This window comes from Malus sylvestris, chromosome 16 (assembly GCF_916048215.2).
Source record: "Malus sylvestris chromosome 16, drMalSylv7.2, whole genome shotgun sequence".
In the NCBI taxonomy this organism is placed as follows: domain Eukaryota; kingdom Viridiplantae; phylum Streptophyta; class Magnoliopsida; order Rosales; family Rosaceae; genus Malus; species Malus sylvestris.
Window position 1 is genome coordinate 7,340,411 of NC_062275.1, and position 24,342 is coordinate 7,364,752.

General features: G+C 37.3%; 5 protein-coding genes and 1 long non-coding RNA gene across 7 annotated transcripts; 4 read left to right on the forward strand and 2 right to left on the reverse strand.

Annotated features, from left to right (window-relative positions):
* The first annotated feature begins 5,476 nt into the window (after positions 1–5,476).
* Positions 5,477–8,192, forward strand: LOC126608983 (uncharacterized). The gene is made up of 2 exons (XR_007618052.1): positions 5,477–5,581; positions 7,949–8,192. It is a non-coding gene; the product is annotated as an uncharacterized LOC126608983 (long non-coding RNA).
* A 1,957-nt stretch (positions 8,193–10,149) lies between these two features.
* Positions 10,150–11,926, forward strand: LOC126607828 (mitotic spindle checkpoint protein MAD2-like). Its single transcript, XM_050275543.1, has 7 exons — positions 10,150–10,431; positions 10,549–10,564; positions 10,693–10,823; positions 10,982–11,102; positions 11,215–11,318; positions 11,412–11,533; positions 11,630–11,926. The coding sequence occupies exons 1-7, from the start codon at positions 10,359–10,361 to the stop codon at positions 11,684–11,686; spliced, it is 624 nt and encodes a 207-aa protein (XP_050131500.1). The 5' UTR covers positions 10,150–10,358; the 3' UTR covers positions 11,687–11,926.
* Positions 11,927–12,516: 590 nt separating this feature from the next.
* LOC126607827 (trihelix transcription factor GT-1-like) lies at positions 12,517–16,624 on the reverse strand. The gene is made up of 5 exons (XM_050275542.1): positions 15,839–16,624; positions 14,010–14,048; positions 13,420–13,551; positions 13,046–13,270; positions 12,517–12,901 (listed from the first exon to the last, which is right to left on the reverse strand). Exons 1-5 carry the CDS (start codon positions 16,386–16,388, stop codon positions 12,699–12,701), a joined length of 1,149 nt encoding a protein of 382 aa, XP_050131499.1. The 5' UTR covers positions 16,389–16,624; the 3' UTR covers positions 12,517–12,698.
* A 114-nt stretch (positions 16,625–16,738) lies between these two features.
* On the forward strand, positions 16,739–19,012 carry LOC126607826 (uncharacterized). Of its 2 annotated transcripts, none has more exons than XM_050275540.1 (2): positions 16,739–17,006; positions 17,502–19,012. In XM_050275540.1, the coding sequence occupies exons 1-2, from the start codon at positions 16,862–16,864 to the stop codon at positions 18,518–18,520; spliced, it is 1,164 nt and encodes a 387-aa protein (XP_050131497.1). In that variant the 5' UTR covers positions 16,739–16,861; the 3' UTR covers positions 18,521–19,012. The 2 variants fall into 2 exon arrangements, with proteins under 2 accessions (XP_050131497.1, XP_050131498.1); XM_050275541.1 differs by having other exon boundaries at positions 16,861–17,006; positions 17,518–19,012.
* A 99-nt stretch (positions 19,013–19,111) lies between these two features.
* LOC126607829 (uncharacterized) lies at positions 19,112–19,657 on the forward strand. Its single transcript, XM_050275544.1, has one exon. It carries the CDS (start codon positions 19,335–19,337, stop codon positions 19,518–19,520), a length of 186 nt encoding a protein of 61 aa, XP_050131501.1. The 5' UTR covers positions 19,112–19,334; the 3' UTR covers positions 19,521–19,657.
* A 945-nt stretch (positions 19,658–20,602) lies between these two features.
* Positions 20,603–24,342, reverse strand: LOC126608059 (F-box protein SKIP14-like). Its single transcript, XM_050275819.1, has 2 exons — positions 22,627–24,342; positions 20,603–22,409 (listed from the first exon to the last, which is right to left on the reverse strand). The coding sequence occupies exons 1-2, from the start codon at positions 23,560–23,562 to the stop codon at positions 21,855–21,857; spliced, it is 1,491 nt and encodes a 496-aa protein (XP_050131776.1). The 5' UTR covers positions 23,563–24,342; the 3' UTR covers positions 20,603–21,854.

The following is a 24,342-nucleotide window of genomic DNA, read 5'->3' on the forward strand; positions in this document are numbered from 1 at the left end:
AATTAATATTTTAGGTATGACTCTGGGACGAAAAAAAACTCATGTATTAAATGTTGAAAACCACGAAATTTAAGGGTAGTAAACTAAGATTTACCAAAAAAAAAAATAAAAAAATGTGTTCATGCATGTCTTCATTTCAAGGATATAGATAATACATTGTTAAACAAGTGTTTTCATTATAGAGAAAGAGAAATGCTAAGAGTATTCTCTTTCAAAGTAAGAATTTTTATGAACTCTCTATCATCTCACAATAAATAAATGTGAAAGTAAGGGCTGCTAAGCACCTAGACCCATAATTCATTAAAAATGGAGTTCTTGGCACCGGTCTAGCAAAAATAATATGAATAGTGAGCCAACACTATATTTATTACTTCAATTTTTGTACCAACCTCATAAAATATTGTGAAAAAAAAAACATAAAGCGGCAGAGAATCCATGAAAAGTCTCACTTTTGAGAGAGTATTTTTAGCATTCCTCGTCTTCATTATATTGATTTTGTCGTGTTCAAGTCAAAACTTTAACTATTAAAACCTAACACCAAGATCTGCACGAAAATATTAGTAGATAAGAATAACCCTTTTAGAAACTTTTTGTACGATTCTACACATCATAACTACCAAAAGTAGGCACATAAGTGATAGAAATTTAGTGGCACATATGTTATTAAGTTATAATGTGTTTATATTCTAAGTTTTTCATTCTTTATCTCATAAAATGAGACGTAGGGTCTCATTTTACCTCAAAACTCAAATATGAGTTTTAAATTCGATGTGCATTGAATATGTTTTGTCTTATATTTGGATTCAAATATGATATTTGAGTTCTTGCATTGGAGATGCTCTTTTGGCAATGTCTTACCTCTAACAATTGATATTTTAAAAAGTGCTTAGGACTAAAATTTTCCATATTCAACCATGCATTGTTACATGTATTCCTTCATATTTTGTTACCTTTTTAGGTATAACTTAATTTTCCCTAGAGATACAAGTTGTCTGTTATGCGGCCAAACTTAACCTAATTTCCTTTAGCCTTTTAGTCTGAGACTAATTTTGTTAATTTAGGGTTAAAGGAGACCTATTGTCCTTAGCTGCAGACTAATTTTATTAATTTTAGGCCAAATGTGACATGTCACCCTTAAGTGAAAGTATCATAAAATCGCATATAACAAGTTATAGAACACGTAAATGACAAGTGGTAGGACACTCTTACACAAGTTTTTCTTAAGCCACCAGGAACAAAAAAAGGGCGATGATTTGATGAGACAAAAGTTGCTGAGGGCGTGTTGTTAGCCAGTGGTCCGGACCATCCGACTTACTTTAACTGTAGAAATCACGCGGTGGTGGGGACATGGCCGTCTGCCAAGCAAACCCACTGTAAATGTGTGCGGCCGTCGTGCCAAATATCTGCCCTGTCATTACCAATTTCCATCTAATCACCACTTAATATTTACATGAAAAACTAAATAAAATAAAATTTTCATGACCAATCACTTTTCATGGCTGCTAACGCTGATCCCTTTACTGCTTTAACAGCAAAGCAACCACTACTAGTTGAGTTGGCCAAATTTGACAGCTTCCCACATTCTTTGAACTTGACCACAACTGGTTTTGTGCAGACAAAAAAACACACATTGACAACAAACTGAAAAAGACATGAAAAATGAGTAGAAATTGTAAAACTAACGAAAAACGATGAATACTGGTAGATTTGAAAAGCTTATGGGTCGAGGGTGGAAAAGTACAGACCAAACTCCTATCTTTGTCTTATAGATAAAGGTTTTGAAATGAATGTGGAAAAATGATCCTCTCTAGATCCCTTCCATCTAATCATCCTCATCAAACAATCTGAATTTTTGAAATTTGATCTAACGGTTAAAATTATTATAATTTTTAGAGTTGGCCCGTGTTTGTAACTATTTGATCAAATTTCAAGGATCCGGATTGTTTGATGAGGAGGATTAGGTGAAAGGAATCCGGAGAGGATCCCTTTCCATGAATGTGGTAATGTTTTAAAAAGATTTTTACTTTTTGTTAAATTTCATGCATGCATCTTTAAAAGAAAGTAGAAACTTGATGCTTTTTTTTTTTTTAAAGAAACAAACGTTTATTTTGACATCTAAATGATATGTCACGTAATAAAATTTGAAAGTAGGAAAAAGTTTTAATCGATGTGTCAATCTTACGTGTATTGACATATGAATTTTTTGTTGTCAAATTTGATATATGAGACAATGTGTTGTCAATTATTTTATTGTGTGGATCTTATTAATGCACTAATTATAAATTTTAAAAATTTATAATGAATTTTCTTTCAAAAAATGAGTCATGCCAATATTATTTATAACAAAAAAAATATAGGTTGGAGGAAGAGAAAATCTGGTATTGCCACATCAGCCATCAAATTAACATTTAACATTTATTTTTTGACATCTCTCTTGAGGATGCTCTAAACAAATAAGATGTTAAAATAGGGTGGTGCTCCCATTTTTTGGCTGTTAGATCGAATGAAATGATAAAAATTAAAGGACAAACATTAAGAATATATTAAAGATAAAAAAAATATGTGAATAATACTACTCTTAAAATATTCAGAGGCAGTCCAATGATCACTACTAATCAACATCGCATGATTATCTTTAACTTAATTATTTATACAAGATTTTGTATAAAGGCTTTCATGCAATTAGAGGTATAGTCATTTAATATTAAAAAGATTTAACTTCATTTTCAATGTGAGATAATCAATAATGCGTACTTTTTAAAAGACCAATCCTCATTGCTCAAAGTACCAACAGGATTCTTTTCAGTTTTTTTATGAGGATTATAGAGATTTGTATATTGTATTTATTTATTGTAATATCATATGATTAATTTTTGTCAAGTATTTTTTATGTTTAATTTTAAATAAAAATATTTAAAATAATTTCTGATCGCACAATATACGATAAATAAATATAATTCACGAATTTTTGAAATTTTTATATAGAGTATTCCACGAAGATCCAGATTCCTCAAATTAATATCCGGATTCCTCAAATTAATATCTCAGATTATTCTGTCACAGTGTTTTGTAGTTTTTCTGCAATGAGCCTTCTGCAGCTTTTCATTTTTTTAAATGGCACTATGCAACGGCTCATTATATAATATTATATACAGTGTGGTCTATGTTCACTTATATGAATGTTATCATTTGTATCTCTTTTATTTTAGAGTGGTTCTATCTACACAATTTTTTTTTATTTTTTACGCATTTTTTGATAATTGTAGTTCTTTAATATTTTTCAATTTATTTAATTTAAAGATGGAAAATTTCGTAAAACCTAAAAGAAATGGGTTGATACCACCACTATTATTTTATTCCCTGCAGTTATCTCTCATATTGCTTTTGTATATCTTATCGATCCAACCCACATGCGTCTATTGACCTCCTTTTCTGGTACATGATTATTATATTTGGAATTAATTAAATTGTGACACCAGAAAGGATATATGTCGTTTATATATTTTGAGTGCATATCTCAAACCTGATCCGAATATTCTGAACTAGAATCTTGAATATAAAACATGAAATTAGGAAATTGAGTTAAACGGCAGCTCCTTTTGTTCGTATAAGACGATCCATACAAAATTTGAAACGAAAAATATCTCAAATGTTCATGTTATATCTCACTTAAAACTACATGAACAACAACCTTCAATTCAATGTATCATCTTTGCTTTGGTATTCAAATCCTTATATTGATCTCCTTGTTTTAGGTGGTATATATGTATAAAGGGCATTTAAGAGATTTCCGATCTATTGTATTAATTTTCCTATTTCAGCAAAAGAGATTTGTAAATCCTAATATTTATGGTTGAAGGATACATATAATATTGTGATTAGGAATGCTGAGGGGACCAGTGGCAGAGCTAGGATTTTACGTGAGGAGGGGTCTCATGCAAATGTTAAAAAAAGAAGAAGAAAGATATAGTATTTGCAAGAAAGTATAATACGTGCTTGGAGTTTGAGCTAATTAAATTTTTTGAGGTGCTAAATATTTTTTCATGTTAAAATTAACCTTCCAATATCAAGTCAATATAGAGAGTAGCTAATCAAAATTAAAGAGGATCAAATCAATTAAAAATGCTAGGAAGACCAAGTTTTGAGACCATATTTTGGATACCACATAATGCGATTGTTGATGATTAGATTTCTTCTTTATCGACTTAAAGTACTAGTCCAACCATTAATAGGTACATCATCATGTGGTCTCAAAAGATGGCTCAAGGAGATGGTCATTGTAGCATCGACCCAAATTAATATAAAATAAATTGGTAGATTTTATTAGTTTGAGGACTGATTTTTTCAAAAAAAAAAAGTTTAAAGACCTAATTTTCATTAAAGATAATAATTGAGGGAACTATTGGTGAAGAATTTAAGATTTTTATATAACTAAAAGAAGTATACTACTAAGTTTTAAAAAATATAATAGTAACTATTAAGAATGGCCTAAAGAGTGAGGGTAGGCCTTGGCCTATACTGGCCTATTAGTGCCTCCGCCCCTAGAGGGGACTCCCTATAAACTCTCTGTCACCTCATATTTTTTTAACAATTTATAATATGGGAGCATTTTTGCTCACCACCATTTAGTGTGATGTATGTTCACCATTCTATTTATCACCGTTAGATGAATTTGAAATTCGAGATTCGAGTAGTGGATAAGCACAAATCTCAAAATTCAAACTCATCTAACGGTGATAAATAGGATGGTGAGCATACACCACATAAATGGTGGTGAGCAAAAATGCACTCTTATAATATTGGTACGAAAACTGACGTTAACTGTGAGGTGGAAGAAAGTCCATAGAAAGTTTCTCTTTTGAGAAAATCTCCTTTGCATTTCTCGTTTGTGATTAAAGTAGAGGCCATGACCAAATTACCAAACCCATGCACATCAGTTTCCAAAACAGAACAGACTACATGTTAAATGATGGCCTCGACCAAATTCCCAAACCCATGCACATCAGTTTCCAAAACAAAACAGACTACATGTTAAATGATTGCACAAATTCCAGGAAATTAGGTTGAAATGTAAACCAAACATTTATAGATTACAGTGCTTTGCAGAAATGAGGAAATGAATGAACACATAACGTCGACATTTTTCTGAAGAAAAGGAGGTTCATAATTAATTAAGATATATCGAAGAGTAGAGGACCACGCACACATGCACTTACCCATAAAATACCAGCCTTTGAGTTTTGATTTCACGCCTGTGTACCATTTCCTGGAAAGCACCAGAACAGCTGATGAATCTTCATGCTTTCTTTGGTTTGAACCACTTTTAAGTTTGGCCACAGAAGTTTTGGCAATTTGCATAGATTATGACCCCCCCCCGCCCCCCACCACCCACTAGGGCAATGACCATATATATACATACATTTTTGTACCTGCAGTGCTATCTAACTCTATATATATTTCACCAAAAACGTAACAATCTATATGTGTTTGTGTGTATGGTTTAGGTCATGAATTTATATTCCGAGTTCCAATGCATGTAGATATCGAGATTCGAAAATGGAGGGGTCAAGACTCAAGAACAGTAAGTATTAGGGTTATGTTATATCATATGAGAATCATAGTTATGTTTTTGCTAGGGTTTGAATGCTCGCGGTCTACACTGACTCAGGCCACACATGTGTGTGCCCTTATTTTGGAGAGATTTTTCAGTGTGACTGGTACATGGGGTGGTAGTACACCATGTGTCACTATACAAACAGTGGGATATGTGTGCTAAAATGTTAATAACTTAAAAATAAAATTTCTCAACACTCTTATTAAAACACGTGGTATACTACTTGTGTTCCCATCACAACTAAAAATTTCTCCTTATTTTGTGTCATCCTGATTCCTGCATGCATGGATTAATTGTAGTCTCATCTTCTTTGTATTTAAGAAAATGGATTAGTATTGCATAAATTTTGGTTACTTCTAGCTATGAACACATCCATTTTTACTTCTTATATATTCCTCTCAATTTTTAACCGTCAAATTGAATGAATTAAATAAGATCAATAGTGAAAAATTAATAAAAGTGTGTCAGTGGTACAAATAGTTGTGTGAATCGCACTATCGGGGTGTACTCAAACTTGGAATTGAGAGGATTTTAAAAGACTTTAAAATCCTAATGTAGTCAATTAAAAGACTTTAAAGGATTTTAGAATCCATTAAAATTTAGGTGTAGTCAATTAAAAGATTTTAGAATCCATTAAAATATAAGTGTAGTCAATTAAAATTTTTTAAAGGATTTTAGAATCCATCCAAATCTAAGTGTATTAAAAAAATTAAGATTTTGAAGGATTTCAATAAGTTGTGGATTTTGCGGGATTTGAAAGCAAAAAGTATGTATAACCAAAACTAAAAAGAATCCAACCCCTAGGATTTCAAATCCTGCCCCCCCCCCCCCCAATTCACCACAATCCTCTTAAATTCTATCAAATCTATCACTTTTAAAATCATTTAAAATCTTAGTTTGACTACACCTCCTAAATTTATACAAGTTGACAGATAAAATGAATATCTCTCTTTTCCATTATTTTCTCGAAAAACAAAAAACTTCCTTGAATGAGAAAAACCCAAAACAATTACATCAAATCAAACTATCCTCCCCCCCCCCCCCCCCCCAAAATCCACCACAATCCTCTTAAATTCTATCAAATCTATCACTTTTAAAATCCTTTAAAATCTTAGTTTGACTACACCTCCTAAATTTATACAAGTTGACAGATAAAATGAATATCTCTCTTTCCATTATTTTCTCGAAAAACAAAAAACTTCCTTGAATGAGAAAAACCCAAAACAATTACATCAAACTAGCCTAATAAGGATGGGATAGCCAAAGCCCATTCAGCAAAAAGGCTGAAGAAAAACCCTAATCATCAACCCGTAAAGGCCGACCACCATCACCTTACCAACGACCACAAGGCTAGCTGCCCGAAGAAAATCATCTACACGTTGAATTCGTCGGCGGTATCACAGCAATAAGGAAAATCTCCTAACCAAATTTCACCGCCACACTGGAGAAGAGCCAACAGATCTAAACTACCAACACAAGCCCTTGCAAGTAGAACCAAAAACCAAAATAAATGGGAAGGGGTGGGGCTAAGGGGCATCTAAAACACCCTCGTTTTAGTCAAAGCCGCATCACGCTTGGCCCTGAATTTTTGGCATGTCGGTAGGGTGCGGAGCCATGAACGAAGGCTTAGGTCTGAGGACCAAAACAGGTGTGTCGCCTTAGCTTTGAGCATAGGTTGTGGGAGGGATGGCAAGTGAGACGGAGGAGCAATGGAAGATGATGGATGTTGGGGTTTAAGGACGAGAGTTGCCAGATGGGGATTGGGTTTATCAAAGCGCAAAACATGGTGAAGAACATCGAGAGACGGCAAAAACACCGGAAAATAGCAAAGAACGCCGAGAAAACTACAAAGAAAGTCGAGAAATAAAGATGTGACTTCTCAAAATCGACAGCCATGGGTGTCGAAAGAGCAGTTTACATGAGAAATTTCGTATTCTTTCATCATCCATTGGAAAAATATACCGGAATGTATGCAATTTAGTTAGTGTAACACTAAATCCAAGTATCTAATTAAAAAATAATAATTAGCCATGGAATTAGTACCTTCTAGGAACATTAGCCATGGAATTGGTACCTTCTCAAGAACATTCTCATAGCTTGTCATGCTAATTAAAGATAAAGCTAATTCAGTGGCCTCAATTTGCAGTAATCCTCAACATTTTAAGGTAGTTTAAGGGTTGTGTTGTGGTTGTTGTGAGAAACTCTAGTATTAAGGGTATATTAATACTTTTACATCAAGTTTTGATTATAATTATCATAAAATTAAAATAGTGGTTATAATTCTATATGAGATCTAAAATTTGGTTATTTTTCCAAATTTTCCTACATGCATAGCTAATAAAAAGGAAAGGAAGAAGTGGGAAAACATTAGAAAGAAGAGGCTGCCACCAACCCTAAGCCAAGAAAAAAGTTGGCGGCACTGAGAAGGGGTTTTGGGTTTGGCTCCGTACAAGAGAGAATGGGAGGAGCAGCTAGGGTTATTTCGTGGAGAAAATCTTCCTTTTTCCATTGTATGTAACACATAACATGTGTAAGGTGAAGTGACATTTGAATCTTAATTACTTGGTGAACTACACAACGTATTTTTGTAACATTTCTTTATTGTGTTTGAATGAGTGATTTTTAAGTATTAAGGGACTTCTCATTCAACGTTTATGGTTGTCGATTTGAGAAGTCCGTTGATACAAATATTTTTTGATACAGGCCAAGAATAAAGTTAGTGACTTCTCATTCAATGCCCATTGTTGTCACTACCATCTTGAAAGTGTTTTTAAGATAGTTGAAAACACTTTTCATGAAAAATATTTTTAGATTAATCTTTAGTAAAAATGCAAGTTAATCTAAAAAAAATAAAAAAAATAAACGTAAAGTGTTTCCTTTAAGAAGCACATAACTAATGTTTTCTACAAGAAACACTTCAAGTGTTTTTGGAACAAAAAAAAAAAAAATTAGTGATTACTCATTCAATGCCCATTGTTGTCACTACCATCTTGAAAGTGTTTTTAAGATAGCTAAAAACACTTTTCGTGAAAAATATTTTTAGACCAATGTTTAGTAAAAATGCAAGTTAATCTTTTAAAAAAACACTTAAAGTGTTTCCTTTAAGAAGCACATAACTAATGTTTTATACAAGAAACACTTCAAGTGCTTTTGGAATAAAAAAAAAAAGGTAAAAGACTGTTTACTACCCTCATGTTTCGTGGTTTTCAACATTTAGTACATCAAGTTTTTTTCGTCTCAGATTCATACCTAAAGTGTAAATTTTGGGACAGTCTCATACATCTGTTAGTCAAACTGTTAAGTTTTCTGTTAACTGTGACGTGGCGCACTGACTGGACGCCACGTGTCATCCGAGTTTTTGTTTTTTCTTTCTTTTCTTTTCTTCTTCCTTCTTCTTCTTCTTCTTCCTCCGACTGCAACTTTCTTTTTTTTTTCTTCCTCCGAATTTACCCAGATTCGGTTTTTTCTTTTTTTTTCCTTCTTTCTTCTTCTTCTTCCTCCGACTGCAACTTTCTTTTTTTTTTCTTCCTCCGAATTTACCCAGATTCAGTTTTTTCTTTTTTTTTTCTTCTTTCTTCTTCTTCTTCCTTCTTCTTCTTCTTCTTCCTTCGAATCTGCCCAGATTCAGTTTATTTTTTTCTTCCTCCTTCTTCTCCTTCTTCCTTCCCCTTCTTCGTTCTTCTTCTTCTTCCTCCGAATCTGGGGGAAGATTCAGTTTTTTTTTTTTTTTTTTTTTTGAGGAAGAAGAAGGAGGAAGGAAGGATGAGGAAGAAGGGGAAGGAAGAAGGAGAAGAATGAGGAAGAAAAAAAAATCGGAGGAAGAAGAAGAAAGAAAAAAAAAAAACAAACTTCCCCAGATTTTGGAGGAAGAAGAAGAAGAAGGAGGAAGAAGAAGAAGAAGGAGAAGGAAGAAGAAGGAAGAAGGGAAAGGAAGAAGGAGGAAGAAAAAAAAAGAAAAAAAAACGTGGATGACACGTGGAGCCCAATTAGTGCGCCACGTCACAGTTAACGGAAAATTTAACAGTTTGACTAACGGATGTATGAGACTGTCCCAAAATTTACACTTTAGGTATGAATCTGAGACGAAAAAAACTTGATGTACTAAATATTGAAAACCACGAAACATGAGGGTAGTAAACAGTCTTTTACCCAAAAAAAAATTCTTCAAAATCGCTTGCAATCGTTTTAAAAAGTATTTCCAAATGAATCCCAAGACACTTAAATAATTATTCATGTATTTTGTTTGCCAACTTATTCTCCTTTATTACGTCCATAAATACTTTCGATTTAATTTTTTTTATATCAAACTTAATTTTCAGATTTGAAGAGAAAATGGTAGCATTACGAAGAAATTTAGTGTAAAAAAAAAGAAGGAAATTGTTTTAACGGGTTCGGTGCCGACACACTTGGGCCTTGGTGTAAATCCAACAACGTACAGGACCGGCCCCACTTTCAAAAAAAAATTTGGTCCAAAACCCCCTTTCATAATTTCATACCATAAAATGGCGCAAATTTAAAAATGTTACCGTTAATCCCGGAAAAACCAAAATTAAAGAATCTAGCCGTTGCATTCGCACTACTTTACTTTCGATGATTTTCTCAAAGCCCTAAAAATCTATTTCTTCCACCTCCTCATCGCACATAACTCAGAAACCGCTTTTCGTCTGGGAAATTCATAATTTTCTTACTTGCCAAACAGAAAATTGGATAGAATCTTTATTGGGTTTGGAAACGCATCGTAGTAATGGCTTCAAAAACAGCGACCAAAGACATCATCACTCTGCGTGGCTCCGCCGCCATTGTCAGCGAGTTCTTCGGTAATTTATCGTCGATTGGATTTGATTCTCATTTTTCTTTGTTGGGTTTTGTTCGGTTTCCGAGAAATCTTTTTCTGATCTCTGCGTTTTGTGTTATTTCTGTGTTGCCTCTTTCAGGATATTCGGCAAACAGGTAATGGGCATGGGATATTGGTCTTTGTTTTTGTTGTTTATGTTCCCCTTTTTGTGTTTGATTCATTTGGGATATGTATTTATTGGATATTGAAGTTAATATTGGTTGGAAATTTGGGTATTTTATAGCATTCTGTACAATCGAGGAGTGTATCCTGAAGAAAGCTTTGTGAAGGTGAAGAAATATGGATTGCCAATGTTGCTTACGCAAGACGAGGGCCTCAAATCCTTCATTGCCAACCTAACCGCTCAGCTTTCTGGTAATTTCTACCTATTTAGGGTTATTTTTTCTTAGTAGGTCGATATCGAAATACGATACGATGTATATACTGCATTCTGCACCTACTAAATCTACATTGCTTGTTTGAGATATGTTGTTCTTGGAGACTGATATGTTTTAATCTTGAATCTTGTAAAGAATGGCTGGAATCTGGAAAGTTGCAAAGAGTTGTTCTTGTTATAATGAGCAAGGCCACCAATGAGGTTCTTGAGAGGTGGAACTTCAGCATTGAGACTGATAGCGAGGTCGTCGAGCAGGGGTAATTCAATTCAATTTTGGATTATTTTGAGTCCCTCGTGTTGTATGAAACTATAGTTTGTTTTATTCATTTCTAAATCATGTTTCATTGTTTTGTTTTTTTTTTATTAAAGCGTGTCGAGGGAAAAGAGTGACAAGGAAATCATGAGGGAGATTCAGGCAATCATGAGGCAGATTGCTTCGAGCATCACTTACTTGCCATGCCTTGATGAACCCTGTAAGGCAAACACACTCACTTATCCAAACGAAAATGGTTTACTTATTCATATTGGTATTTATCATGTTCATTTGTTCAATTACTTGCTTTTAGGCGTGTTTGATGTGTTGGCATACACGGATAAAGATGTTGCAGTCCCATTCACTTGGATCGAGAGTGATCCGAAACTGATTACAAATCCAGAAATAGTGAAACTGCATTCCTTTGACACCAAGGCAAGTTCCAGACATTGCATTCCCATTTTATAATTTTCATTCATTCAGAAATCTTTGGTTGCTGACAGTTGTTAATCTGTTCGCTGGATCGTGCAGATTCACAAGGTTGACACTCTAGTGTCGTACAAGAACGACGAATGGGACGAGCAGTAAGAGGAGGGGGATGGTATCCAGTATCCATGTTTCGTGGACTTCTGGTATTGTGAATCTTTTATTCACAATTTATTAGAATTGTTCGGACGAGGATGAAAAATTGTGTGCAGAACTATCTTATCCGTAAGATGTATTTTCGTCTTGGTGTTTTCGACATGGGAGTTGGATGTATTCATTTCGTACCAGACAAGTCATCGGATGTATTAGTTTCCATATGTCAAATAGATTCTGTTGTGCCCATGCTCTTCGAAATGCAGCAGAAAGACATCACTTAAATCGCATGAAAGCAATCCTTGGTGTGCGGTTAAGAAAACGAAATATTGTTTGTGCCTTCAGCATATATTGGGCCCAATAAAATGGGCTGGTCTAAGCTTGGGCTGGATAAACTAAATTTTGGGCTCACTTCCTCTTTAACAAGTGGAGCTATAGCTTTTTTTTTCCGTATTAAAAGTAAATTTATATAAATATTTATATCTTTTGGTCAAATACTCTATATCCTTTTAAAATTGCTCATGAGAAAGCTTTCTGACCAACAAGAGATACATGATGGGAAACCTTCTCGACAAGAAGTTTGATGCGCACACATTATATATATGAGCAGGTTTGAACAAGCACAATATATATATGAGCAGGTGTGACGGTCCTACCGAAAAGTTTGCTCATGGGAGTCAAAAGATTGAAGTAATAGAAAATTAAATGTTTATGGGCCATTTGATAACGAAAAATTGAATTAACTGAAAGCGAAATGGTTAGCAGGTCATTTAATTTGTCAAAAAATGAGAGGCGGAAGAACCATAAGAAATAAATGAAATGGATAGGAAAGGAGGCAATGAAGTGTAGAAGAGTAGAAACTAAACTTGTATTTACAAACAGCAAAGTGCAGGCCAACTGTGCAAATATAATATCGTCTTTCTTCTGCCATGCTACACAACCTGCAACACTGAACAAAAAAGGGTCCATAACCATCCACAATTACATTGAGAAGGGAACATGATAAGGGAACGCGGTTCCCTCAACTCACACCGCGGTATATTGCACCCGGGCGAAGGTCGTCCATATTTTCAATATTTCTGTACCCGTCAAACTCCCTTAGACACGACCACCCCCGGCGGGACAGAAACTCGCGATAATCTTCTTCTGTGTAGAAAAGCTTCTCCTCTGTGTGTACTGGTATGTGGTCCGACTCGTCATAGAGGCATACTTTGATGGCCACCCCTGAAATTTGGACTTCAGCATCAAGTTTTCAATACGAAAGGGGGAGCAAAACATTATTAGATAGATCTCTGTGAATAAGAGTTGCTACTTCTCAACCACTATCCTAAGGAACTACTAAGATCAATATGATCGATACACCTATACCTTCATCAAGATGAAGAGTGTAATTCCCCAAAGGCATGTCCCTGTCAAGACTTCGGACTATCTGGTCTTCATCCTCCAACCAGAATGAGCGTTTTGTTCTCAACCTAAAAGCAGACTTAATTGCATCCTTAATGGCATCTGCGGTGCCATCGATACCAATCCTTCTAGTATAGTCACCCCAGTTGACTAATATGACTCTACCACCATATGCTTGACCCTCCCCACCTGTCAAAAAATGGAAAAGAATTTGAAATAAACGAACTATTGACAACATATTAACAAGACATTTTGCGTGCTACTCATCCGTATACATTTGGAGCATAAACATAACAAGACGCTTGTTGAGCAAATTTCCCAACTTCAATTTAACTTACCATTTCCCGGGGTTTCTCTCCAATTCCACGGTGGAACTCCACCTGCTGTAACTGCATCAGCTGCAGTGATGGCAAGAGGATGACCATCATGATCCAAACGTCTTTCAAGATTGAGTGCCGGCCTGCCACTAGCTGCGCACCAAGGAACATAAAAAGAGAGGACATATATCTCTTTGAAAAGAAAAAATGACTTAGAAAAACATGATACATAGAAGCAGAATACAGGAAAAGAAACATGCAGAAAAGTTCATACGCTCACATGAAGAACTCATCATTTCTCATCATTTCCGGCCAAAAGGAAAAGAAAAGACAGAACTCAGCATTGACGATAAAAAAGGGAGGAAAAAAGTCATTGGTCATTGAATCTTGAATGCCATCTATCATGCTAATAATATCCAACATGAGCCATGAGATGAACTATTTGAGATGGTTGTACCGGAATAACCTTAAAGAACTGATCATTCCCCTAAAGATAATAAGTTATCATAATTTCTAAGAGTGGTCAAGAGTTATCAGGCAAGCTAATAATTAGGTGATGAAATAACATAAACATACACCAGAACACTAAAACTCAGGTTAAATTAATGTACCTTCAACAGGTGCAAACGAAATGCTTGCATCTTCAATACCTGCATGAGCAGAAAATCCGTCAAAGAAATTTCTAATCTATCAACACAACATAGAGAAATTTCTAATCCATCAACACAACATAGAGAGAAAAAAAGTTGGGGCAAAATGAAGTCGTTTATGTTGAAATTTTCGCCTGTATGAACGAATTATACCATTTAACCCCTAACTCGAAGGCAAACTAGGAAATGCGATAGCAGAATTTCCAAACCCCAAAAGACTAAAGAACACAAAGCACTACCCAAAAGAAGGAGAAGAAAAGGAATGAGTTGTTCAATCCCCATGCAGCACTTGATACATAGGGAACATGGACGGAACATGGGCAAGGATCACCTGAGCTGCAGTCCGCCCCGAATTGCAAGGCCGGTTACGTTCCTGATAAGGAACGTTAAAACAGCGCAAATCAAAGGATAAGTCCCCCCATTGTCTGTTACAAAAGTTATACATAACAGTTTTTTGCAACTCCAGGAAACGTGTCGTTACATGATAAAGTATTTAGAACGCACAACAGAAAATGTAATATATGAAGCTGATGTCAGTGGATATCGTCCCAGGAAATGGTGTTTTATACGGCCTATAATGTATCAGGACAGACGCCAGGGTACCATGATAGAGGAAAAAAACAACTAAGACACAGAAAAACACATGAAAAGTTAAAAACATTCCTTGTATTTAAGATTTGTTTTGTATGAAGCAGCGTCTTCAATACTTTACTAAATACCACACAACTTTCATGCACGTTCAACATGCTTTGAAACCCAGCATACGACATCTCTATAATAGACAATGATAAGCAAAAGGACAACTTCAATGCGTTGCCACAATATAGGCCAGTTTCCCTCTGGAAGCAGGCTAGTCCCCGAAAATGCTCGTTAAAGTTGGGGCTAAAAAATCTTTCTTGCTGAAACTTTACTTGTAGGATTGCACTTGAAAAACCTTTAGAGAAAGAGATGAACCCGCATACCAATGTCTTTAAGCCTTCCCTTCCACTTGATGAGAAACTTAAGGTAAGGCATGAGCATCCCCCCGTTTCTGCATAGCTTGCACGTGCCTTGTTCATCTTTTATAATATCAAGGGATCAACCAAGAACAAATTGACTTTTGACTAGGTTACACTAATCTGTTAATCCCTCTCCACTGGTTTATTAGATGTGCAATCTCGTCGTCAAAACTGGAAATACATCCAGACTGCATATTGAGCATCATGACTCAAGCCTACCCCAACCCGTATACCAGATATGAAAGCAAGTGCTGTGCAAGATACTCAGAATTAAACTCACACAGTCCGCTCTCCCGATAACATCAAATTACTCATCAAGGTTTTCATATCTTATATCTATAGCCATCACACCCAGATGTTCATGCAGAGCTACCATAAATATGTCTTAAATAGCCATTAATGCTGGAATTACTCAAAGGATAATACTTGGGGTATCAGCAGTGTGAAGAGGATGACTCTATTAAGGTCAGTATTCAACGGTCAATTGTTACAAACCTTTTATACTCCACATTACTAATTATAGCCATTTCCATATACAGGAACATTTCTAAATTGGAAACGCTAAATCAAACTCCTCTAAATTTAGATTTAACAGATTAATAATGTACCAAACTCAGATAAACAAAAACAACTACAAAAATGGAAAAGACTAACAAATACATCAAAAGGGAAGGCAATTTTCTTCAAAACACTATAATTTTCAGCTCAAGTTTAACAAAGCCACTTCGAATTCAATCACAAATATTCAACCAGCAATCTAAAAATTCAGAAAAAGGAAGAATAACCCGATACCTTTATCTGAAAATTGCACGAAAGAATCGACCTTTGGGGGAGTGGGGCTTTTGTGCTGCGTATTCTTGCTTCTCTCCTTCAAAATCTCCTCAATCTCCTTGTAATACGACATCTTAGCTGACCCACTTCCCCTATCATGGTGCTTAGCCTTCTTGAACTCTTTCAGCAAGTTCCTCCACTTGTCCGTGCACATCGTCGGCGACCGATCGAACCCTTTCTGTCTCATCTTAGCAGAAATCTGCTCCCACAAGTGCTTGTTCGACTTGGAGGTGTTGAACAAGCCGTCCATCCCGCGACGCAGGGCTATTAAGCTTCGGGTCTCGTCCTGCACCCAAGTCTCGGCTCGCTTCTTCGGAGCCCTCACTTCGTGGTCCTCACCGCTGCTGTCACCCATAAGCATCTGTTGCGGGGGCGGCTGGTGAAGATGAGCTTGGGATTGGGATTGAGATTGGGGAAGGTCCTCGTTCGAGACCACCACCTCCATCATCATGTCCCGGCCGGCTTCCTCTTTGTAGAAATCGATTGGTCGAGCATTTTCCGACAAATACATGGTGGCGGGTGTGGAAAAGGAAGAAGAAAGTGAAGTACTTGGTCAGCAGCAGAACTAACCCATTTTTGTTTCCGTTTTTTTTTTTTTCAGTCGGTGGGTTTTGGGTTTTCTCAGCTCAGACACAGAGAGAAAGTAGAGTGAGAGGAAGAAAGTGCTTGAATTTAAAGCTTTTGTCTTTTGATTAGCGAAGAAAGAAGAGAGAGTTCAGCGCTTTCTCTCTCCTCTCTTTCTCTCTCTGGTTGATGACCTTTATACCGAAGTTCCCAACTTTAAACGCTACGTTTCGAAGCCGTTTCAGTCAAAACAACGGCGTTTTTACTTTTTAGACTGGTATAAGTACGTGGCGTGTTGGACTTTTGGAAAATGTTATAAGCTGCTGCCCGCCCTAAAATCTTCTTCTTTTTCTCTCTATCAAATTTTGCAGCAGGAAAAACAAAACCCTAGAAATGGTGGTGGCTGGAACATAGTAACAGATGAAGCTCATTCAAGTCTCTTCCGCTCAGTCCAGAGCTTCTCCGTATTTTCTCCGTGGCGGAGTGACCTCTCGGACTCCCAAGCCACGCTCTGCTTCCTCCGCAGCTCCCAAAGTCGGAGCCTTTAGTTCGAGCCGTCTCTCAGGTATTAAATCAAACACCTTTAGTGCAAAATGTTTGTAGCCCCCTCATGTTCGAATTAAGGACTGCCAATCGTGCGGGTTTTGACTCTGAATCGAATTGGGAGATTGGGGGAGGAAGTTGAGCTTTTGGATTTTCTTTCTTTTTCCTCATTAGCATTGCTTGTATTTGAAGTAAACTCCATCATCTGGTTTTCTTGTTTTTTTTAATCGCTTCGCGAATACTGTGAATCGAATGATACATTTTGTAGGGAAAGGATCGCATTCCGGAAAATCAGTTCCTTCTTCGGTTGAAAAATTGATACTTGACCTAAAGGAGGAACAATAGAATGTGCTTCTTCACTTGGATATTTTGTTAAGAAGACAATTATTGCGTATTGTGTAGTGTTAGATGTGTCTAGAACGTATTTGGCATTGTTTCTGATGAATATTGTGTCTAAAATTGTGTAACCAATATCGTTTAAGGAAGTTTCTTCAACTAAGCATAAACTTCCAAGCAGTGTGTGGCTTTTGCAGGACCCTTCATCGAAACCAAGTAGCTATGGGTGGCATTGTCAGATTAGCAACGACAATGAGCAATGCCTACTGCACCGGATTCTGCAGGTCTCACCACAAAGCAGTAGAATTGCTATCCTCAAGGAAGGTAGGGTTTAGGAAAGATATTTTGAGGCCTTATTCCACATGCACCAAAACACTGATCTCTCCGGTTGTCCCTCTTGTCATTCATCGTCCCCCATCATCACTAGTGCTAGCCACCCGGCTTTCTCCGTCTGATGCTCCCCAACGATCAGAGGAATGGTTTGCCCTACGCAAGGACAAGCTGACCACAAGCACCTTCAGCACTGCCTTGGGATTTTGGAAAGGGACCCGCCGGCCAGAGCTCTGGCAAGAGAAGGTATTTGAATCAGAGAAACAAATTGTGGAAGCTTCTAAGAGAGCCATGGAGTGGGGCGTGCTCAACGAAGAAGTGGCCATTGAAAAGTACAAAAGCATCACAGGTCGTGAAGTGAGTTCATACGGATTTGCTACCCATGCAGAGGAGCGATATGGTTGGATTGGTGCCTCCCCAGACGGTCTTCTCGAGGGTCTTATTGATTGCTATCAAGGCGGTGGGATACTGGAAGTGAAGTGTCCATACAACAAGGGGAAGCCAGAGAAGGCTCTGCCCTGGTCAACCATGCCTTTCTATTACATGCCTCAGGTGCAAGGCCAAATGGAGGTACTGGACAGAGAGTGGGTTGATCTGTACTGCTGGACACCGAACGGAAGCACAATATTCCGCGTGTGCAGGGACCGGAGTTACTGGAACTTGATGCATGGAATTTTAAGGGAATTCTGGTGGGAAAATGTGGTTCCGGCTAGGGAGGTTCTATTGATGGGGAAAGAAGAAGATGCCAAGCAATACATTCCGACTTCTACACACAAGCAAACAGGCCTTGCCATTGTCAAAAGCTTGAAGCTTGCCAGTGAGTCTAAGCTGTTGTGTAGAGAAATTGCAGGTCATGTCGAATTTTTGTAGACGATAGGTTCAGTAAAAGGATGAGGGAAATTGATCCTTGTTTTGTTTTCCCTCCCTCCCTGGCTTGAAGTTGTAATCCAACGGTTCCCGAATGTTCCTATGTCTGTCGGGAACATCGACATATGTGCGAACCATCGTGTAATCTCAGCGATATCATGGAAATACCGCCGGCCTGGGAGTAAAAATGGCTTTTCCCCTCAAATTTCAGTGTTTGGTACTTGAGAAAAGGGGACATTTCGGCCGAAATGTAGGGAGACGATGTGCATCTAAGATGATAAACTTACCACTCTCTAAAACAGGCATTGTCTGTATGACATGGTTGGTTATAATTTACAGGGCTGGGCATGGATGTAGGTTTTAGAGTTTGACTTGACTGCTAATTGCCTACCGCTCGGTCAACCGCAGTTGATAGACATGGCGAAATCTTGTGTGTAACCAGTTATTTACGTTCGTTATAATCTTTTGCATCATGTGAATTCCGACAAAGGAAAACGAGTCTATTACTAACTACTTTAGTCCAATAACAGACATGACCAAATTAAGGATAATCGAGTTGGTTCAGGCAAAAATCAAGTTACATAATAAGCAAAAGACCGTTGGACAAATTTCTAAACTTGTTCATCAAACATAACTAACTTCTGCCAAACAATTTTCCTTTCGATCAAATTAAGGAAAAATCAGCATTGGATTAAAATAAAAAAACTAACCCCTTTGCAACAAATTCCAAAGCTCTGTTGCTTTGTTGCAAAAAGAAGTTTTTAACCTCGAAAAAGAAGAACACGAGAGAAAGAAAAGAAAGAAAAAAAAAAGGACAATGGATTCTGGTCTGTCCTGGGCTGATCAATGGGACAACAACCCCGATCCGCCGCCATCGGGATCATCCGACAAGGACAAGAAGAAGGGCAAAGATGGATCGAAGAGGAGCTTCGGGAAGGCAGTTTTGAGTTTCAAGTGGGTGGAGAAGATCCGGAAGAAAACTCAGAAAGAAGATGGGCAATGAAACAATGCGTTGAACAATATGGCTTCTTCTAGTATATATATATATATTGTCACTAACCAGTTTAATCCCATTTGTCTTCATATTTTCTGTTGAATAAATGGTTTAATTAATGAAATTTTCAGTTAAATTACGATCAATTTTACTTCATTTGTATTGCTTGAATTAAAATTGTATGTCATGAAATAAGATAAATTAGCATGTAATCAGAATGTTACTGCAGAGATACATCAATCAATCACGCAGATATCATCGCAATGACATCCCGTTGCATGAATTATTTGTCATATCATGTGCCCATGGCATAAATGAATGAACGACACATGGATCTGTCTCTGTCGCCAACAAGAAGTAAAATGAGCTGCAAAAATGGCTCCTTTTTCTTCGTTTTTGAGTGACGGCCTGTTGTATACCAAATATTTGAGTTAGCCCCACGCAAGACATGTGAGCGAATAATCAATGTTATGTTTTTGAGTTGGACCACGCACGCATGCTGACAGAAACATCCTTACCATGTGATGGCGACGTTATAACGATATTTTAAGTTAATTACATATTTTTATAAGAAAAAAAGTTATTTTAACTCTTATTTTCAACATCATTTTATGTATTAAAGAGCTACTGAAAACGTGAATAATATTTTCCATTGACCTAGAGCATCTCTAATAGGAGATGTAAAATGTCATGTTTGAGCACTTTACATTTCTTGTTGGACGAAAAAGCTCTCCAATAGGCGAAATGTAAAATAATCATCTTGACTAACAATGTATATATATATCTTTTAGAAGTGGACCCCAATAATTAAAGAAAAGTATATTATATCTCAAATTTATAAATGTCTCATCAAGTATATCATATTTACGTTGTTTTTGAAAATGTAAAATCAGAAGTAAATGTGATCGCATCGAAAAATGATAAGTTCTCCTCCTGGTAAACCCCATAGCCAAGTTGACTATAGCACTCAGCTTCTGCTCCCAACTTTGGGACAACATTGTTACAAAACATACTTAAAAGATATACATTTGAAAGGATTGTGGCCTAAAAGATCAAAGTCTTAAATATGCCAATGGATAAAAATATAAAGATGAAAGAACAAGTGGGAAAATCTCGATAATAAAAGAATAATACATCCAAGGATAGTGGAAAAAAAAGAGTATACATAGCTAGCAATAGCTTTGCCCGCTTTTGCATAAAACCATAACTTATTGAAAGTACATTTTACAACATTCGTTTCGACCGAAAAGAAGCAGATAACTTGGTGCTCAAGGCACACACGAAGGATAACTCTGGTTGACACCAGAGAAGCAGTATTTGGCAATTCTTTGCTCAAAGAGCATACAGTGAAGCTGCCATGGATCATAACTGAGACAGACGAAAGATGTCGTCCAAAGCAAGAACGCACCAGCATGGCCTTTTTTGAACAATGTACATGCCTGTCTCTTATTAACAACGTACAAGTCCCGTCTTTTATGAACAACATTGTTTCCTGCGGGAGGACACAATCGTAGCTTCATTCTTGACTGAACAAGAACGAATCTGTGGAATGGCATTATAGATGACACCAGATAAAATCAGTGCAGTATATAAAGCCAGGTAGAAGATCCCGTCCTGCTCTGGGATTCGTCCCAAATAGCAGGTCACAGATGGGCGTGCTACTGCAACAGCAATCTTCCAAACATAAACTGCTGCACAACTGGAAGAATGAACAATGTAGCTCCCTTGTATGACTGCGAGAACCAACGTACTTCACACTTCAAACTCTTCACAGGTAACCGAAGACCACTTCCATGTGTAGGCATAGAATTCACAGAGCACAATGGCCGATGTGCAACAAACACGTTACCTTTCCACTTTGCTCTCTACAAGTAGTAGTTCCTACTGTTGACTGCTCTAGTAGGCTACCTCGCATCTTGGTCAGATGCCAAGAGACTTCATACATAATACTCAAAGGCAAATCAACATACTCCTCGTAGAACAATTACTCATGCCAGAGCCAACTAACTGAATCACCAGAACAAAATTCCATGCCCTGGACAGTGGATGCAGAATTTTGTTTACAATCTCCTTCACCCCTAAAATTTCCATCTCTTTTGATTTTATTTTTGAACATTTTTTTTTCTGTTCATCACAACGTACTAGCAGTGGGCTCGGAGCCCCAGATGAGATACAAACTGCCAAAGCTGAAGTCAACCAATAGACTAAACCCGACAAAGCCAGCTGACCAAGCGGTATGAGATAAAGGAACCATAATCTTTAACTGATTGGACAACTTAGGAACCACTTGTAATTTTCTCATCCATTAATATGAAACCAGCAGATCTACAGAACCAACAGAACCTAGCCATGTCGACCAAGAGTATCATTCCGTTCATGGAGAACAGAAGGTTTGGATGGACCATAGGTTCCATCCTGTGTTTCTTGAGACTTAAGTAGCTGCTTCCAACAATCTGAGCAAAGCAACTCCAAACAAAACGTTTCCTCATATTCACTATCATTAATGCACCGTCCACACTCAATACACCTCCCTATGCAAAGTGTGCAGGCCCTGCACACCTGAGTTGGATGTTGTTTCCCTTGACAAGCCTCAGCAGGGCAATCATAGACAAGCCTCAGGTTCTGGCATCGAGGGCACATTTCAATATCAATGTCACTATCATCATCAGAGGCCAGATAAAAGTTCCCTCTTTGATAAAAATGTGGCTTGCGTGGATTAGGCTGCATCTGCCCATCAGTTCCCAACAAGAACTTCAACTCTTCAAAATGCTTCTGTGTCACACCATAGAGTCCACCAATTCGTAAATGCTTCACACCTTGTGCACTCTTGGAATTGAACGCTTTTAAGCTATTTACAATGCCCTCAATACTGAGTCTAGTACATCCAGGCACGCTCAACTACACAAATAAATGGAACATTTAAGATTGAACATGAATCAAATTTTTCTTCCCTAGAGTTAACTTTGAGCACAAGTCTAGGAAATTTAAGGTAAACAATTAATAATCATGAATGGTAGTGCAGAGATAAACTTCTTGTAAAGAGACAATAATAAAAGAATTCTAAGAAAAAAACGCTGCAAACAGTTGAGGTAAAATCCAGAAGCCAAAAACTAACCTTGGCTAGCTTGGGATTACTTTCAAGCACACACTTCAGACCATCATCAGTGATCCTTGGGCACTCCACCAGGCTCAAGCTCTGCAGATTTCCTTGAGCCCTATCAGTTAATTGAAAAAGAACATCATCGGTAATCTTCTCGTTCAGTGGTTGATATATGTGAATATTTCTCCACAAAAGGGGGTCACCGCGAACTGTAGAATGGAGAGATCTGCAAACACCTTCTACAACAAGAAGATCCTGCACCCCAAGATAACTAAGGGCAAACATCAAAGCCCCATGAGGAGCTCCTCCATCACCGCCAGCACAAATCCCATCGCCATGCTGGACCTCTACATTTTGCTGATTGGAAAAACCACAACTTTCATTGCCAAAATTCAAAATGTCAGCGACTGGACATGCTGATCCAAAACCGCTGTGTAAGGACGAATCATCAACTCCCTTCTCTTTTGAACACCCACCGAATCCACTGGCTACATTAGACTTGTGATCAACCCCAATATTCCCTGGGAATGCCTGGAACTTCATAGCATTATTCCAGATAAAATTCAACCCCGCAAAAAGTTCATAGTTACCGTTACTTGTCCCCACCTCATCCCTTCTGTAACCACTGTAGTCCACTTCCAAATCCTCAAGCCAGCCTGTGATAGCCGTAAACGTGGTACTTATATCCATGCCAAAAGGGTCCGAAGGCAATAGATCAAGAATGTCATTCGAAACGGGATCCTGTGAGCAACCCCTATCACATCTATCTCTTCCATAATCAAAGCAACCATCCACTTCCCGATTTGAATGCCAAAGCCTACCGAAACCATCTCCATTCCTCTCTGGCATACCCTCCACGAGGTACCCATTGGCAATCCTCATTGGAGAAACCAAATTGTCCTCAGACAGATGCCCCGGAAAGATTGGTCGGTGAGAAAAATTCAAGGCCATACCCCAACCAGATTTCTCTCTACATAAGTCTATACACAAACCCTAGATTTCTTGAACCCTTTTTCTCTCTTTTTCTTTTTTTTTTTTCGTTTTATCAAAGAAGTGGGAGAAAAAAATAAGAAAAATATGCAACAAGGGGAAGGAAGATCTAACAAGGAAACCCTCAATTTCTGATGGCAAACTAAAACGACGCCCAAAAATTTCACAGAATTTCTTGCAAATAACCTAAAATCAGCTGAAATGGAAACCGAAAAAACGATGCCGTAACCAATTTATCTACAGGGATAAGAATCAAAGAATTTAACTTTTTTGGGGGATTTTTTATTCGACTAACCTAGGGTTTATACCAAAAAGGCAAAAACAGATGCCCAACACAGAACGGATCAAAGAAACAAAATTTCGATAGACTTGAAAAGGGAAACTGATAACTCAAGGGATACCCAAATGAAATAAAATCAGAAACGAATCGAAACTATTACCACCAACCCTAATTTTTGCTCAGACGAACGCAATCGACAAAGCGAAGCCGCCTCCTGGTACCGAACCCTCGCGGAAGAAAAAGAAGGAGAAAAAGATATCAACTTTCTGCTCGATTCGATTGAAATTCTAGGGTTTTCAGAACATTCTGCTCTTTTCCTGAGGTGGGAATTCGATCCGAACAGAGGACGAGCGCTTGTCGATCGAGTTCAGGGAGAAGAGAGAGAAGGAGAAACGCCGAGAAAATTTAATAAAAGTTTAGAAATAATAAAAAACCGGGGGCGAGAAAATATTGTGGGAAGA

Bases quoted from the DNA above. Each gene is read 5' to 3' on its own strand.
- LOC126607829 (XM_050275544.1), top strand. From the start codon at position 19,335: ATGGATTCTGGTCTGTCCTGGGCTGATCAATGGGACAACAACCCCGAT.
- LOC126607828 (XM_050275543.1), top strand. From the start codon at position 10,359: ATGGCTTCAAAAACAGCGACCAAAGACATCATCACTCTGCGTGGCTCC. The intron at 10,824-10,981 runs GTAATTTCTACC...AATCTTGTAAAG, and splicing joins CCTAACCGCTCAGCTTTCTG to AATGGCTGGAATCTGGAAAG. The intron at 11,534-11,629 runs GCAAGTTCCAGA...TGGATCGTGCAG, and splicing joins TGCATTCCTTTGACACCAAG to ATTCACAAGGTTGACACTCT.
- LOC126608059 (XM_050275819.1), bottom strand. From the start codon at position 23,562: ATGGCCTTGAATTTTTCTCACCGACCAATCTTTCCGGGGCATCTGTCT. The intron at 22,410-22,626 runs GTTAGTTTTTGG...TTATTTGTGTAG, and splicing joins GTAATCCCAAGCTAGCCAAG to TTGAGCGTGCCTGGATGTAC.
- LOC126607826 (XM_050275540.1), top strand. From the start codon at position 16,862: ATGAAGCTCATTCAAGTCTCTTCCGCTCAGTCCAGAGCTTCTCCGTAT. The intron at 17,007-17,501 runs GTATTAAATCAA...ACTTCCAAGCAG, and splicing joins TAGTTCGAGCCGTCTCTCAG to TGTGTGGCTTTTGCAGGACC.
- LOC126607827 (XM_050275542.1), bottom strand. From the start codon at position 16,388: ATGTATTTGTCGGAAAATGCTCGACCAATCGATTTCTACAAAGAGGAA. The intron at 14,049-15,838 runs GTATCGGGTTAT...CTGCTCATGCAG, and splicing joins CGTGCAATTTTCAGATAAAG to GTATTGAAGATGCAAGCATT. The intron at 13,552-14,009 runs GTACATTAATTT...CTTGGTGCGCAG, and splicing joins TTCGTTTGCACCTGTTGAAG to CTAGTGGCAGGCCGGCACTC.